The 15,671-nt window shown below is 48.7% G+C and overlaps 1 protein-coding gene across 6 annotated transcripts in view; it reads left to right on the plus strand.

Annotated features, from left to right (window-relative positions):
• FAM219A (family with sequence similarity 219 member A) overlaps positions 1-15,552 on the plus strand; it is a 55,432-nt gene extending 39,880 nt beyond the window's left edge. For 2 of the 6 annotated variants that reach the window (XM_003407305.4, XM_064291796.1), the window contains exons 2-6: positions 7,388-7,487; positions 10,758-10,860; positions 11,094-11,174; positions 11,827-11,881; positions 12,656-15,552. In XM_003407305.4, coding sequence (XP_003407353.1) covers positions 7,388-7,487; positions 10,758-10,860; positions 11,094-11,174; positions 11,827-11,881; positions 12,656-12,814 — 498 coding nt within the window. In that variant the 3' untranslated portion in view covers positions 12,815-15,552. The remainder of the gene's footprint in view (positions 1-7,387; positions 7,488-10,757; positions 10,861-11,093; positions 11,175-11,826; positions 11,882-12,655) is intronic. The other 4 variants (XM_003407304.4, XM_064291797.1, XM_010587863.3 and 1 more) reach the window with 3 other exon arrangements.
• Positions 15,553-15,671: the final 119 nt, after the last annotated feature.

Below are 15,671 nucleotides of genomic sequence, written 5' to 3' on the forward strand. Positions count from 1 at the left end.
GAGACTTTTATTCTTCCCTATAAATGGGGCCCTATATGTTCCAACAGGATAGAAGTCCTAGCCAATTGCCTGGCACCACAGGCAGCTCCTGGAGAAGGAGAGATGGACAACAAACTTGGGAGCTGCCCAAAAATGGGACTCAGGGAATGGCCTGTGTATGTGAGGTGTGACTTCAGGTCATATCACAGAGTAAGAGCCGTCATTGAATGGTTCTCACGTTGAGATGTGGAGTCAAAGACAAACGGAAATACCTTAGAGGCTGAATGAACAGCCATCTGCAGGGAAGTAGGGCAGTCTGACCGATGCCTAAGTTCCCATTGAATATTCTTGGACAGGAGGTCAGTTTTCTGCCCAGCTGTGGGCAATCAATGAAGGCACTGAGTTGTACTTGCTGGATTTGCCTCTCAACATGATATGTGAACATGCTTCTCCACCCATTGCCAAGAGCTGTTACAGAGTAGCCCTGAATAGCCAGACCACAGCCCCAGGTAGCTTCAGACCTCTAGAAAAATTGTGACTCAAGCAGAGTTGATCTTTAATGCTCTATTTTTCTGCCCACACCTGACAGAGAGTGACGTGAGCCCCAGGTTTCCCCTGCTTTTTGTTTCCTTATCAGCACTGTCCTCCTTCCTAACTTGGTTGGTTCCTGCTCTAGGTCTATCCTGATTCCTGATTTCGCCCAGGGAAAGTGAACAGAGTACAGACTTGACCCTGTTCCAGAATTTCCCAACTCAGAGATGCCTCCCCAAACTTCCTCCTAAAACTAGAGGAAAATTCATGCCTGCTCTATCAAGAAAGGTTATAGAAGGTTGATTTGAGCAATTTGCGTCTTCATACCTCACTCTATATCCATTTCAATTCCAATTTTCCTGAGAATTAGTGCTTGGAGGTGAGAACAGAGGTATCCTTCCCTATGGGAAAGCTGAGATAGAGTATCTCTACCCTGAATCATCCATATTCAATCCACAAGACAGACAAGGTTGTTCAGCACCAGGGACAGTGCCTTCATCCTGGCTACTGGGTCATGGGAAAAATGAGGATTGTAGCTGACAGCCTAGCCAGCCTGATCTCCTCCCACTCCTTGGCAGCCACTAAGTACCCCTCTTCTTCCTAATCCCCACCCCCCGGTAGCATTCATCCCCTTCCTTTACCTGACTACACTTGACAAAAGGGCCGGTAGCCCTCTGTATAACAGTGAAATTTTAGGCTTTTAGGAATGAACTTCCTCAACTTTCCACCCAATTTTCCACCTCCATGGTTATCTGCATCCCCCACGCATCTTTACCACCCTTCCATCTCAGTAAGGAGCTTCCTCCTCTAGTCCAAGATTCTGGTTCTATCTCCTCTTGACTCTTTAGAAACCATTCCCCGTCAAACAACTCCTCTCTACCCAGATTCCTTCCCCTCAGTGTAGGACAGTGTCAGGTGTTCCCTGGTTCTAAGGAAATTCAACAGTAATGCTGCCTGTGACTGTCACCCATTCTCATTTGTTCCATTCTCACCCTATGTCCTTGAAATAATAGTCTGTGCTCACTGTCTCTACTTCCTTATCTCCTATTCCCTCCTAAATTCCCTGTAATCTGAGTTCTGTCCCTACTTTTCAACTATAGTTGTGTTCACTGAGGCCACCCATGACCTCATTACTTCTAAATATTTTCTTTACATTAGGGACCCATCTGATTATTTGACACTGCTGATTTCTTCCATCTTAAAACTCTATTTGAGTGGCTTCCTATATCTCATCTTTCTGCTCTTACCTAGTCCCCTTCTTTTACTCAATCCCTAAGGTTGGGTATTACCCAGGGGTCCATCCTTGATTTTTTTTTTTTTCCACTTTGCTCATTCTCTATCAAAGGGCTTCCATCACCGCCAGCCCAGGCCTCTTTTCTGAGTTCCCACACCTCAAACCTTACTAATGATATCATCTGGATGTCCAAAAACACTTCAAATTCAACATGTCCCAAATTAAACTCATTGCATTTTCTCTCTAGCAGTGTAGTTATGCCTCTTCCTGGATAGTCTTAGTAATTAGCATCTCTTTCCTAATTACCCCAGGCATAAAGCTAGGAATGTCTATACTCCTACATTTTATCTCTAAAGGCTGCTAATTCTACTCTTCTTAATATCCTCCTTTCTGTCCTCTTAGCTTCTACTTTGTTCAGGCCCCTGCCACCTCTTGCTGGCACTGTTTCAGTCGTTTCCTAATTATCCTTACCTCCAGTCTCATTCTTTTCCCACCTATCTCCCACATGGCTATCAGAGAGATCCTTCTCCATCTCAAATTTGACCATGTTACTTCCCTACTTAAGGCTTCATTGGTTCCCCATCATCTGAATAAAGAACAAAATTAAGGCCCACCTGCCACCATGATCTAAGCCCTGCTGACCCCACCAACTTTATTTCCTGCCACTTTTCATCCTACCTGCAAGGTTTCAACTATGTAAAATACTGACTGTTCTTTGAATACACTGTTAGTTTCATGAGTCTGAGACTTTGCACATGTTGTTTCCTGAATATCCTTTCTCTCTTCCTCTTAAACTCACTGATCAACCGATATTTTGAGATTTTTTAAGTGTCCCCTCTGTGAAGTTTTCTCTGATTACCACCTACTTTGTCATATTCCCTCTACTTTTCTATGGCTTTTATTCCCTTTATTGATAATTACTGGTCACTCCTTACGCATGGGCCTATTTTCCATTCTTTGTGAGCCCCAAGCCTAGCATTGTTAAATCAGTGAGGGAAATGTGGCACCGTGGAAGGAGGAGAAAGAGGAGACAGGGTGCCCCCTGGTCAGTCCTCTCCTTACCCTGTGGAGGGAGCACATTTTCCACAGGTATCTCTACACATAAAGAGGTATGTACAGCTGTGGGCCAGTCACTCCCAGGGCACATTATCCACTATTGTGTGATTCTTACTAAACCTATACTAATAACAACTTTACAGCTAACACTGATATAGTGCCCGTTATGTACCAAGTACTGTTCTAAGTGCTTTTTGTTTTTGTGTGGTGCTGTTAAGTCAGTTCTGACTCATAGCAATTCCATGCACAACAAAATGAAACACTGCCCAGCCCTGCACCATCCTCACAATCATTGCTATGTTTGAGCCCATTGTTGTGGTCACTGTGTCAATCTATTTCATTGAGGGTCTTCCTTTTTTTTGCTGACACTGTACTTTACCAAGCATGATGTCCTCCAGGGACTGGCCCCTCCTGATAACATGTCCAAAGTAAATGAGATGAAATTCCAGTATCCTTGCTTCTAAGGAGCATTCTGGCTGTACTTCTTCCAAGACAGATTTGTTCATTCTTCTGGCAGTCCATGATATATTCAATATTCTTGACCAACACCATAATTCAAACGCACCAATTCTTTTTTGGCCTTCCTTATTCACTATCCAGCTTTCACATACATATGAGGTGATTGAAAATACCATGATTTGGGTCAGGCACACCTTAGTCCTCAAGGTGACATCTTTGCTTTTCAACACTTTAAAGAGATCTTTTGCAGCAGATTTACCCAATGCAATACATCGTTTGATTTCTTGACTGCTGCTTCCATGGCATTGATTGTGGATCCAAGTAAAATGAAATCCTTGACAACTTCAATCTTTTCTCCGTTTATCATGATGTTGCTTATTTGTCCAGTTGTGAGGATTTTTGTTTATGTTGAGGAGTAATCCATATTGAAGTCTTTGATCTTCATCAGTAAGTGCTTCAAGTCCTCTTCACTTTCAGCAAGCAAGGTTGTGTCATCTGCATATCGCAGGTTGTTAATCAGTCTTCCTCCAATTCTGATGCCACATTCTTCTTCATATAGTCCAGCTTCTCAGATTATTTGCTCACCAAATATTTCCTAACCATACAAATAGAATAAGTTTGGTGAAAGGATACAACTCTGACCACACACCCTTCCTGATTTTAAACCATGCAATATCCCCTTGTTCTGTTCAAACGACTGCATCTTGGTCTATGTACAGGTTCCCACACAGTTGAATGCATTTGCATAATCGCTAAAACACAGGTAAACATCTTTCTGTTATTCTCTGCTTTCAGCCAAGATCCATCTGACATCAGCAGTGATAGCCCTCATTCCACATCCTCTTCTGAATTTGGCTTGAATTTCCAGTAGTCCATTACTTGTCTGTCAGTTTGTCGTACTGTAGTGGCTTGCATGTTGCTGTGATGCTGGAAGCTATACCACCAGTATTTCAAATACCAGCAGGGTGACCACTACTAATTGCTTGATGTATATTAACTCATTTTATTCTCACAATACCCTTTTGACGTAGGTATTAATATCAGTCCCATTTTACAGATGAGAAAGCTGACACCCAGATCACATAGCTAGTAAATGGAGAAGCTTGGATTCTAACCTAGGCAGCCTGGCTCCAGAGTCTGTTTTTCTTCATCACAATCTGTCTTTCAGTCTGTGTGACAAGGACGATGGGATTATGTAGATTGTCTTCCTTTAGTCAGGGAATCCCCTTAGCCATGGAAGTGAGGTCAGCCCACCTATGCCACACGATCTGCCTAGTTGGGGGAGGGTAATACTAATACTTTAAATGTTGGGGAGGCAATCACAATGTCTACTGGGTACTTGTGAAAATCAGATAAGCCCATGGATATGGAATTACAAAAGCCCCCACAAGTCTTTTTTTTGACCCTTAAAGTCCTACAAGAGAAAATTGTAAAGCTCTGCTGGTCATCCAGGAAAGCAATCCCTCTGGCTACTTCTCCAGGCTTCTCCCCTCTTCAAACCTCTGGGCATGAGCCTTGAAAGTCCTAGTCTCCAATTCCATCCTGTTTATCTGCATTTCTGGTCTCTAGATTCCCAGCCTTCACTACCCACAGCTCCCACAATTTAAGGCCAGAGACCGCTCTTGAGCTAGAACAACTCTTGAGCTAGTACAGCTGTAGCACAAGGAGGTTAAAGGTAGGGGTTAGTATGCAGATTGATGCTTGGGCCTGAGGGGACAGAACAGCCTCCCAGAGGACCTGTCTCTGGCTCCAACTCCTAGTCATTGTCTCTTTCCTTACACCCCTCCTTGCATACTTTAAAAGGTCACTGACTCCATCACTGAATTGGGGTAAGACACTTTCCCTCTGAGCCTAGGTTTCCTCCTTTTTTAAAAAAATGAATTGATAAGTTGACATTTGTTGAAGCTGGTAATAGATACCCAAAATCTCACTATACTATTTTTTCTACTTTTGTATAAGTTTAGTAATTTCCTTAATAAAACATATTTTTTAAAGCTTGGATTGGATTAGATCAATGGATCTTAACCTTCCCCCCCCCCTTTCTTTTTTTAAGAAATAGAACTCTTTCTCCAACCAAAATCTTATAGGAAGCCTAATATGTAAATGAACTAAAAGTAGATCTACTCTTGTGGGAGGGAAGCCAGACCCTCATTCTATTATTGTTTCCTCCTCACTCTCAGCCCCACCCAAGCCATAGGGCTCTGGGAACACAGTTGAATGAGAACCATTGGGCCAGACTAAGGATTCTTCTGGCTCTTTTTTCTTCCTTTAGATGTATTGGCTTTGCACTGGCTATTAGCCTACATACCCTGTCCCAGAAACAGTGAGATTGGGCTATTAGTCATTCTCAGCAGTCTTTGGAGAATTTGTTTGAATGGTTGCAGGAACACGGGTTGCTGTTAGAGATGCATTGCAACATCTGTCTCTGCTGAGTGTTTATTAATAATCTTGCTAATCCCCACTCTAGTTCCGGATCTAGCTAACGCCTGTGAGATGTCCTTGGGGGATATTTTCAATTCTCCCTGGTTTCTTGGAGCCAGAAGCTTCCTTCTACCTGGATTTCCTTTGTGATACTTATATTCATGAATATTTCATATTTAATCTTCCCTATAAAAAAATTTTTTTTTTTTTATACCATTGCCATGAGATGGTTGTGGTGCACTGGCTGCATTTCTCAGGGAAGACAAACAGGAAGCCCACAGTAAAGGTATGAGTTTGCCTGAGACTCAGGCACTGTGGCGCTGGGTCTTTTCTGAGCAGAGCCTCCTGCCCCCTCCACATTCACTGTAGCTAAGGGGTGGGGATCAGAGCAGAGGAAGGAGGTCCAGGTTGAGCCCGAAGCAACTCACAAACCACTTGGCAGCAGAGTCCACCCAGGCCCTTGGGTTCTGGATGGCCTGAGGGAGCACAAACAAGATCAAGATTTCTCTCTCAAACATTAGGAACAGAAGCCAACAGCAGTTTTGGGTCACTTGAACCCTCCCACATTCCCAGACCTGACACTGTAGGCCAGTCCTGAGGCATTCTACCTGCCTTTCTACTCTCTGCAGCCCCAGAGGCAGAACAGGCAACAGCCTTGGATTCGCTCTGGAATCCTCATACCTTAGGCCTACTACTCTGCAGTCCCTGGTTAAAATACAAAAACCCCTAGGATGGCAATACCTATATTAATGGTTGGTCATCAGCATCTCAGGAGAATGTGGATGACTCCAGCCCTTTTCACCTGTGGGTGAGAGTGGGCTAGGGCCTTGAATCTTAGAGCAGAGGATTTGGATGTTTTGGAGGGAATGGTGGCGCTAGGTTAGGATCCTGGCAGCACTGGGTTCAGCCCAGTGCAGGGAGGTGAAAAGGAGGGTGGTGAGGGAGACTGAGAAGGCTGCAGCCCCTGGACAATATGCAGATGCATGCTTTCCTACATTCAGTCATTTCTGTAGTGTCAAGCCCCATATTTTGCATTCTGGGCAGCACAGGACTAACTGGCTATCAGCTTCTTTACCATTATTTATCTTCTTTCCTACCACACCCAGCTGACCCATCAGGTTCTTCCAGGAGCCCCTCTTTAGGACTCATCTGTGAAATGGGGAGTCCTCATTAGAACTCTTTATTGTCCAGTGGCCACAGCTGATAGTCTGGCCTGGCTTGGCCAGTCAGTTCTCTGGATCCTGGGCAGGCGGAACCATGAGGGAGAAGGCCTGGTTCAAAGAGCACCAACTGACCTCAATCCAGACTTCAACCAATGGGAACCTAGAAAGACCTTTCCAAACAAGTACACAGGAAGGGCCCTGAGGAGCAGGGCAACTAGTGTGGGCTTTAGGTTGAAGGAGGCAGTCCTGTGGGTTTAAGGCATCATAGTGGACTTTCTGGAGGAGGCTGGATCACACAGGACTTTGAAGACAGACACCCAGCTGGGTATAAGTGGGGCTGAGATCCTTGGCTTTTCTACCCAGCTCAGAATCTTCCTCCCGCCAACGGATGGGTCTGGCCCCTCCGCCCGATCCCTTGCCTGCTGACAGAGACAAATGCCTCCAGTAACCCAGAGGGCTGGTGGGAAATCCAGCTTCAGGGCTGAGAGCAGCCCTCTGTGTTCACTTCCTAACAACTCTCTCTCTCTCTGATTTCTCCTCATAGGACCCAGCCGCCGCCTCCATCTCAGACGGAGACTGTGACGCCCGGGAGGGTGAGTCAGTAGCCATGAATTACAAACCATCCCCGCTCCAAGTGAAGCTGGGTGAGTGTGTCTGGGGGGTGAGGGAGATGGGCTGGGTCTGCAAGGAGGTACCACAGATAAACCAACTCAGGTTAGATGATTCCAAGACTCAAGCCACCAAGTCACTGGCACTGCCAGGCACCTTATCTCCTGCAAGGCAGAGAGGGCAGTTACAGTTCTCTGTAGGAGCCTAAAACTCTAGGAGGCATCTCTGAGGCCAAGAAGGTGCCAGGTATTCTAAGAGAGAGCTGCAGGGCTTGAAGTACCCACAGAGGGCTTGGAAGTGCCATCAAACACTGGATCAGGCTGACAGAAAGCTGCCTTAGAGGTGGGGTATCAGTTAATATGTCTGAAGGATAGAAAGGAATGAGAGTTCCAAAGCCTAGAAACTGAGCCCCTCTCCCCATTCCAACCTCAGCTCATCTGGAGATCTCAGGACCTGTTTGGCTCCCGTTTAGGGAGGCTTCCTTTCAGTTTCTTAGTAAACCCAAACATCTCCCCACACTCCCCTTTCCAGGGTCACCTTTCCTTGGGAGTTTATCTTATGTCCACTCTGAAGTCAGCTTACACTGCAGCCTGCTCCTTTGCAGTCACCTGGCTACCGACCATCCCCCACAGCCCCAGCAGCTAGGTTCTCACTTCATCCTGTGGTGAACACTGCCCCCTCCCTTCAGAGCCCAAAGTTTCACTGACCCACAGCTACTGTGTGTCACAGACATTTGCTAAAAATGTGGTTGCATACAGAGAAATTACAATACAGTACATACAGGAAAGAGTTCACAATGAAACCCAGGTCATCATTCTCCTTCAAAACTCCTCTGCCATCCTTGTCATTCTGTCCATCTTTTACCTTGGGCTGCCCACCAAATACTGGACCTCCTCCTCATTCCCAAGTGCTCTTTCTCATCTACATCTATTCTAAAACCTTCTCCCTCTGTAGCTTCTCAGACTCCTTTCTGAAGAGTCCTGTTCTGTTATTTAGCTATTTCCACACCATATTCAGGGAGCCCCTTAAGCTGTTTTTTAAACAAGAGAGCAGTTCCCTCCCTAAAGGGACTTTGTACATCCTCCTAGGACATCAGGCTCAAACTGCAGCCAGTTTTATTTACTATTTTTAAATTTAACAAGTTTAAGTTCTCCTTTACTCCCCTCCCATCTTTAGTTTTTCTACTTCTATTTTGCATTTTGACATAAGGGTATCACACTGTATACATTTTCTAAAACTTTTTTTTTTTCCAATTCATATCTTGGAGCCCCTTCCAATGTCAATATATGAAGAATCACTGCATTGTTTTAAATGGCTGCATAACTCAAAACCCACTGCCGTGGAGTCGATTCCAACTCATAGCGACACAGTAGGACAGAGTAAAACTGGCCCGTACGGTTTCCAAGACTGTAGTCTTTATGGAAACCGACTGCCATATCTTTCTCCCCTGGAGCGGCTGGTGGGTTTGAACCGCAGGCCTTTTGGTTAGCGGCCAAACATTTAACCACTGTGCCACTAGGGCTCCTAATGGTTGCATTAAAAAAAAAAAAAAAAAAACCACTGCCATTGAGTTGATTCCAACTCATAGTGACCCTATATGACAGAGTAGAACTACCCCATAGGGTTTCCAAGGAGCAGCTGGTGGATTCAAATTTCGACCTCTTGGTTAGCAGCTGAGCTCTTAACCACTGCGCCACCAGAGCTCCAATAGTTGCATACCAAAAACCAAAACCAAGCCCATTGCCATCCAGTCGATTTCGACTCATAGCAACCCAACAGGACAGAGCAAAAGTGCCCCATAGGGTTTCCAAGGAACGGCTGGTAGATTCGAACTGCCAACCTTTCGGTTGGCAGCCATAGCTTTTAGCCACTGTGCCACCAAGGTCCATAATTTGGTTTTCCTAATTTGTCTGCGTTTTTTTCACTATTTCAAACAATCGCAGGATGCTTTTAATGTAATTTTTTTTCCTCTCCATTACATTCCCACCAAAGTTCCACATGAAAATTCACAACCTTGTTCCAGTTTCACTAAGGAAAAAAAAAATCACCACCAGGAACTTTAAGGCAAATTGCACCCCCTAGAGGCTTGGGGTGGTAATGGCAGCTGTCACTCGCTGAGAAGAAGCTGGACCCGGTGAACAGCTGCAAAGAGCAGGGACAGGCAGAGACTGGGAGATAAAAGACTCAGAGATATGGGACTCAGAGGAAATTCCAAAATGAGTCACAGTAGATGGAATTCATGGTTATTTTATGAGTTAGTGTTCCCCTAGCATCCCTCCCCACTCGACAGTCCATTTTCCTAGATTTGGGCTTTACTTGAGATGAGTAGGAAAGGACAGATGGGCCTCCTTCAGGACCTGGGCAACCACTGCTGAGAAGAGATGCTGAGAGCAGAGAGAGGAGGCCAGTGTCCCCAAAACTTCTCCTGCAAGATCTTCTCCCACACTCACTCAGTGCCACATGGGGTAGTGGGTCAACCAATGGCCAGCCCCATGGACCTGGTAAGCACAGAGCCTAGGAGATATCAGGGGCTGCAGAGAAGTCAGGAGCATCACTCAGATAGCGTGACCAGAGGGGCTTCCCCCAGCCTCCTGTCCCCTACCTTGCTAGTCCCCTTCAGCCAGTTCTACTCCACAACCTTCAGTGGCTCCTTTTTGCCTTCTGCATTAATTCCAAACTCCCCTGTCTGACATTCAAGGTCGTCATGCTCTGAGTTTATAACCAGATATAGAGCCCCCAGCTGCTTAGCATAGGACCTGCATATGATTAGTAACACAAGGTGTTTGTTGAATGAATAAGTGATTGAATAAATGGATCCTACTTTTCTAACCTGATCTCTCTTGCTCTTCACCCTTCCATCCCACCCAGATCCACATTTATTATGGTCACTTTTAAATTCATTTTTGTGCACACTATCCCGTCTTCCTAGAATGCTGTCCTTTCTCCAGCTCAAGGTGTCACCTTCAGGGAGTCTTCCTGACTACTCCATCTCTCTGTGATCATCTCTTCCTCCCCAGCCTTTCCCTGGCATTAAGCACACACTAACTGCCCCATATGGGAGTTGTGGCTCCTGGAAGGACAGGGGGTCTGCCTCCTTTTGCTCCTCCCACCCCGCTACATGATTTAGGGTGTGCAGGGCCAAGTACTGTCTCCACAGGGCAGTAGGAGTCTGGAGTTGGGGTCACAGCCTCAGTCCCTAGAAAAGCAAGGTGTTTCACAATGAAGGCCCAGCCCAGGCTGCCCCTAGCAGTAGATGGGGTGGCCCTGGGGGCAGGACACAGCTTCTTTCCCATGTTCCTCTGCAGAGAAGCAGCGGGAACTGGCGCGAAAGGGCTCCTTGAAGAATGGCAGCATGGGTAGCCCTGTCAACCAGCAACCCAAGAAGAACAATGTCATGGCCCGGACCAGGTAGAGGCTCCCTTTACCCCACCTGGATCCAGTTAGTAAGCACCTATCTCTGCTGGTCCTGAGCTTCCTCCTCTTCCCTCCTTCCTTAGGTCCAGCTCCTCTCCAAAAGGAGAGGGCCTCAAGATCCGAGATGGGGAGGGAGGGAGGGACATGGTGGGGTTGGGCCCAACCCAGTTCCCTGCTAGGCTTGTGTGCTCCAGTTGCCACTCCAACCCCCAAAATTCTCCACCCAGGCTGGTCGTCCCCAATAAAGGCTACTCCTCGCTTGACCAGAGCCCAGACGAGAAGCCACTGGTAGCCCTTGACACGGACAGGTGTGTACGGGGGCCTGGGGACAGCTGGGCAAGCCAGAAACTGGTGTGAGCACAAGTGGGCTGTAGAGGCCACATCTGCTGTACTTTGGGAACTGGCGTGTTCCTCAGACAGCCAGGGGGCTCTCCAAGGGTGAATCCCCCAGGGAATGGAATTTTTTTTTTTACCTGAGGAAGGGGGATGCAGAGAGAGGAAAGGGGGGCTGGTGCAGTATGCTGCTGTCCTAGGAGAACTGACCCAAAGGCTTCCCCTAGAACAGGCCTTGATGTCATCCCTAAACAGCAGGTTGCAATGCTTAATGCTCCACTCCCTCTAAGAGAGTAGCCCTACTTGCTAGGAACACACCTGACTAGACCTGGACCTCGGAAAAATCAACAGGCCAGGGTGATTTGAGCTTGAAAAAAGGAGTAGGGTGGGGTGGAAGGAGTGGCGGCTCTATTTAGAAGGGGGTTAATGGTGGCAATTTAGTAGGGTGGGGCTAGGGAACCTGTCTTAAAACTGCATTTGCACAACAAGCACAGTTTTTATTTAGACTGCACTGTTTATTTGGGACAGTGGAGGGTGAGGTGGGGTATTGACTGATGGGAGGGTGTAGGGGATTTGCTACTAAATTTTCCTGAATTGCTTCCTCTGTCCTCCTTTCTCCACTGCCAGCGATGACGATTTTGACATGTCCAGATATTCTTCCTCTGGCTACTCCTCTGCTGAGGTGAGGCCCCCCCCCCCGCCACCCTAGACACACCAGAGAAGGCCCACCTCTATCAAGGGAAAGGGGGGGGGGGCCAACGTCAAATCACACCTTGAGAAAAGGAGTAGGCAAGGATACACACACACACACCTAGTGCCTTCGAGTCGATTCCGACTCATAGCGACCCTACAGGACAGAGTAGAACTGCCCCATAGAGTTTCTAAGGAGCGCCTGGCGGATTTGAACTGCCGACCTTTGGTTAGCAGCCTAGCACTTAACCACTACGCCACCAGGGTTTCCTAGGCAAGGATAAAAAAAAAAAAAAAAAAAAAGGACACCTAAAACGGGACTGGGGTGAGGGTGGGGTGGGGGTGGGGACGGGGATGGGGACGGGGATGGGGCTGGGATAGGACAGTCTGTAACAAGGTTAGTCCGTAAGGTACTGGCCCGGGGATGGGGCGGGGCTTGAGATGGAACAGGGCTCTTAGATGGGATGGGGTGTGAAATACAGGCGATAGTTTATGGGGGCAGGAATGAGGTCGGGGCAGTGCCGGAATAAAGGCAGGACCTGAGGTGAGAATTTGACCTTGGAATGTAGCAGGATGGGGCCTCAGGAAGCTGTGCCTGTAAGAAAGTGAGGGTGGGGTCTCGGTGGGGTGAAGCCTGGGGGGTGCAGAGCGACTTGGAGCGAGATGGTGCTGACAGGTGGGCGGGCCTGGGGCGGGGCGCAGGAGGGTGGGGGTTTAGTCTCTCCCACCCGCCGGAGCCTAACCTCCTCCCCCGCTTTGTCTACAGCAGATCAACCAAGATTTGAACATCCAGCTGCTGAAGGACGGCTACCGGTTAGACGAGATCCCAGACGATGAGGACCTGGACCTCATACCCCCCAAGTCCGTGAACCCCACCTGCATGTGCTGCCAGGCCACGTCCTCCACCGCCTGCCATATTCAGTAGCGGGCGGGGCCGCCGCGGCAGTCGGGACAGGGCTGAGCGGGCCAGGCTGGGCGGGCAGGGGCCGACACCTCCCCAGCTCGTCCACCTGTCCCCGGCCCAGCGCCCTCTACAGCCGCAACCTCGTAACAGTCATTGCTTCCTCCTATGGTAGGACGTGTACCTCTGTGTGTTCATGGAGACGGAGAAACCAAAACCGGGTCCCTCTCCACCCCGGGGCTGAGGAGGGGTAGGGGCTGTTTGTTCAGTTACTTGGGGGGCCCTACCCAGCACTCTGCCCCGTCTCCCAAGGCTGCAGTCTGGTGTCGGGGAGGGGGAACTGGATGGCAGGGAGGCCAAGAGTAATGAGTGAGAGGAGAGATCATAAGGCCAGGGGCTTGGCCCCATCCTAGCGAAGCCATGAATCCCCAGCCCCAGCCTGTTACGGAAAGAGGCTTGGAGAGAGGAAGGCCCGAGCCGTGGGAACCGGGCCCAGCACTTGAGAGCCCCCTCCACGCGCCCCCTGCCGGTCCATGAACCTATTTGCGTTTATCCCCTCATCTCCAGATGGGAAGCCTAGCAAAGCCGCCCAGAGGGATATTGCCCTACCCCCCACCATCTTGATTACATCAAGAGGAGGCCTTTTCCTCCTCTTTGCCCCACTCACCCCTCTCCTTGCTCTCTGGGTTGTGGGGGAGGGTAAGGTGGGCTTTGGAGACAGGCCAGGGTTTGGGGTGATATAATCCGTCCTCCCTTGCCCCTAACCAATGTATCGCTCTGCCCCGCCCCTCCTATGCTTCCGTTCTGTGGTCTCTGTCCCAGGCTGGAAGGGGCGGGGCGGGGAGTGGAGGGGGTTAAGGCCGGCAGCGGAAGCCCCGTTCCCATCCCACCCAGGCCGAAGATTCCGGAGGCTGATTCTCAGCAAGACTCTGCAAGGAAGCAAGCTGGATTGAGTGACTGCATGTGTGTGGTAGGGAGAGCCTGGCAGAATGTATGTGTTGAGGTGTCAGGGTGTGTGTCTGTCTGTTCTCTGAGTCGGGCCTGTCCCTCCAGGTCTCCATCTGCATGTGTCCATTTCTGTCACAGATGTGAGCTTCCATGGTGGCGAAGTGTCTGTGTGGTCTGGTAACAGAGAGGCTGCTCAGCACTTCAATGGACTGAGAGCCTTGGACTGGGAGTTAAAAGTCTGGGTTCTCATACCAGCTCTGACACTCTCCCTGTGATCTTCAACACATCACTTCTTTCTCTGGGCATGTTTCCTCAACTGTAAAATGAGCAGTAGCTGCAATTATTTTTACAGTCCCTTCATACCTGAGGAATTTCTTTGTAGGAGTTTCTGTGGAGGTGTGTGGGGAGTTCTCTGTGTCTTTGAGTACACCTGAGGAGCTCTCCAGGTTTGCATCTCTGTGTGGAAAAGGAAGGGGGCAGTTTTAAATAGATCTGTTTGGGAATACATGTATCTATATGTGTGTGTCTGTGAATGTGTATATGTGTGTGGATGTCTATTGTGTGCGTAGCTGTACCGGGCATCTGTGGGTCAGAATGTATGTACTGTTGCTTCTGCTTCTGCTGCTGATTTGTGGGTGGGGGAAAGGAAAGGAGAGGATGAAAAAGAAGAAGGAAGTGATTGGGACCCTCCTCTGAGCTGGGCAATATACACCTGCCCCCATGGGAAGGAAAATGAAAGTGTAGATAACCTAAAGCTGCTCAGGCCTATGCCCCACAAACCTGGTATTTCAGGGCCAAGGTGTACAACTCCCCATTCCTCCATGTTGACACTCCAACATGCTGGCATATCCACTCTCATGTCTGCCACTCACATGCTGCAAGCATGTAATGGACACACCCACAGCCCACCCTCTGGATGCCAGTTCTGGGAGGTGGGAGGCTAGAAGGGGGGTAGTGACGGGGGGAGTGAGGCTGCTGGCTTAGGAAGGGTAGCACCTCTCGCTGCACCACACTCAGGAGCTGCCAACTCCAGTGTGTGGAGGTGCAGCTCTCCACTCCCTACTCCCTCTACCCACTCCTCCCTCCTGTAGTACAGGGACCCTAGTTAGATGAGAAAATGCCAAAGGAAGGGAAAGACAGAGAAGGCACCTACAGGGCCCACAAAGTTCAAACTGGCCCCCATCGGTGCCCATTTCCCTACCCCAATCAGCATCCCCCCCCACCATCTGGGCCCCAGGGTCAGGCCTCCCACTACCACCACCACCACCACCCAGCCTCCTTGACTCAACCATCTAGAACATGGGTACCTCTTTATCAGGCAGAGCCCCTACCAGGGCTCACTTAGACTGTTGCCTTTGCTGCTCACGTGCTGTGTGACTCTGGCCCTGAGAAACCAGGGAAAGCTCCCTCCCATCAGGACATACATAGACCCCTGGCAAGCAAGGGCTTTAGATTGAGGCAGTGTACACATGACAGGAGAGGTAGGAAGCTGATGGTGGGCAGCTTTTGGATCTGGGGAGAGTGCATGTTTCCCTCCTTCCCTGTTTGGGAGGCTGGAGGGGAAAAATCAAGGCCTTAGCTTGCCCCCCTGCCACATTCCCCCTTGTAGATACTGCCTTAACACTCCCTCTACTCTCAGCTGTGGCTGCCAACCAGCCAGGTTTCTCCGTGCTCACTAATTTATTTCTAGGAAGGTGTGTGAAAGACATGAGCCGTGTATAATATTTTTTTTAACATTTCCATTGCAGTATTGACCATCACCCTTGGTTGTGTATCGTGTAACACAAATAATATTAAAAGCATTAAACAAGCCAGCCTCAGCTCCCTACCTGGGGTATGGGCAAAGGGCAGGTGGGCTGGGAAGGTGAGAGAACTGATTGTCTGAATGCACAGCTCACTCTTCCTCCACCCATGGATTCCCAGGCCAGGGCCT

The sequence above is a fragment of the Loxodonta africana genome, chromosome 9 (genome assembly GCF_030014295.1).
Source record: "Loxodonta africana isolate mLoxAfr1 chromosome 9, mLoxAfr1.hap2, whole genome shotgun sequence".
NCBI classification, from domain to species: Eukaryota; Metazoa; Chordata; class Mammalia; order Proboscidea; family Elephantidae; genus Loxodonta; species Loxodonta africana.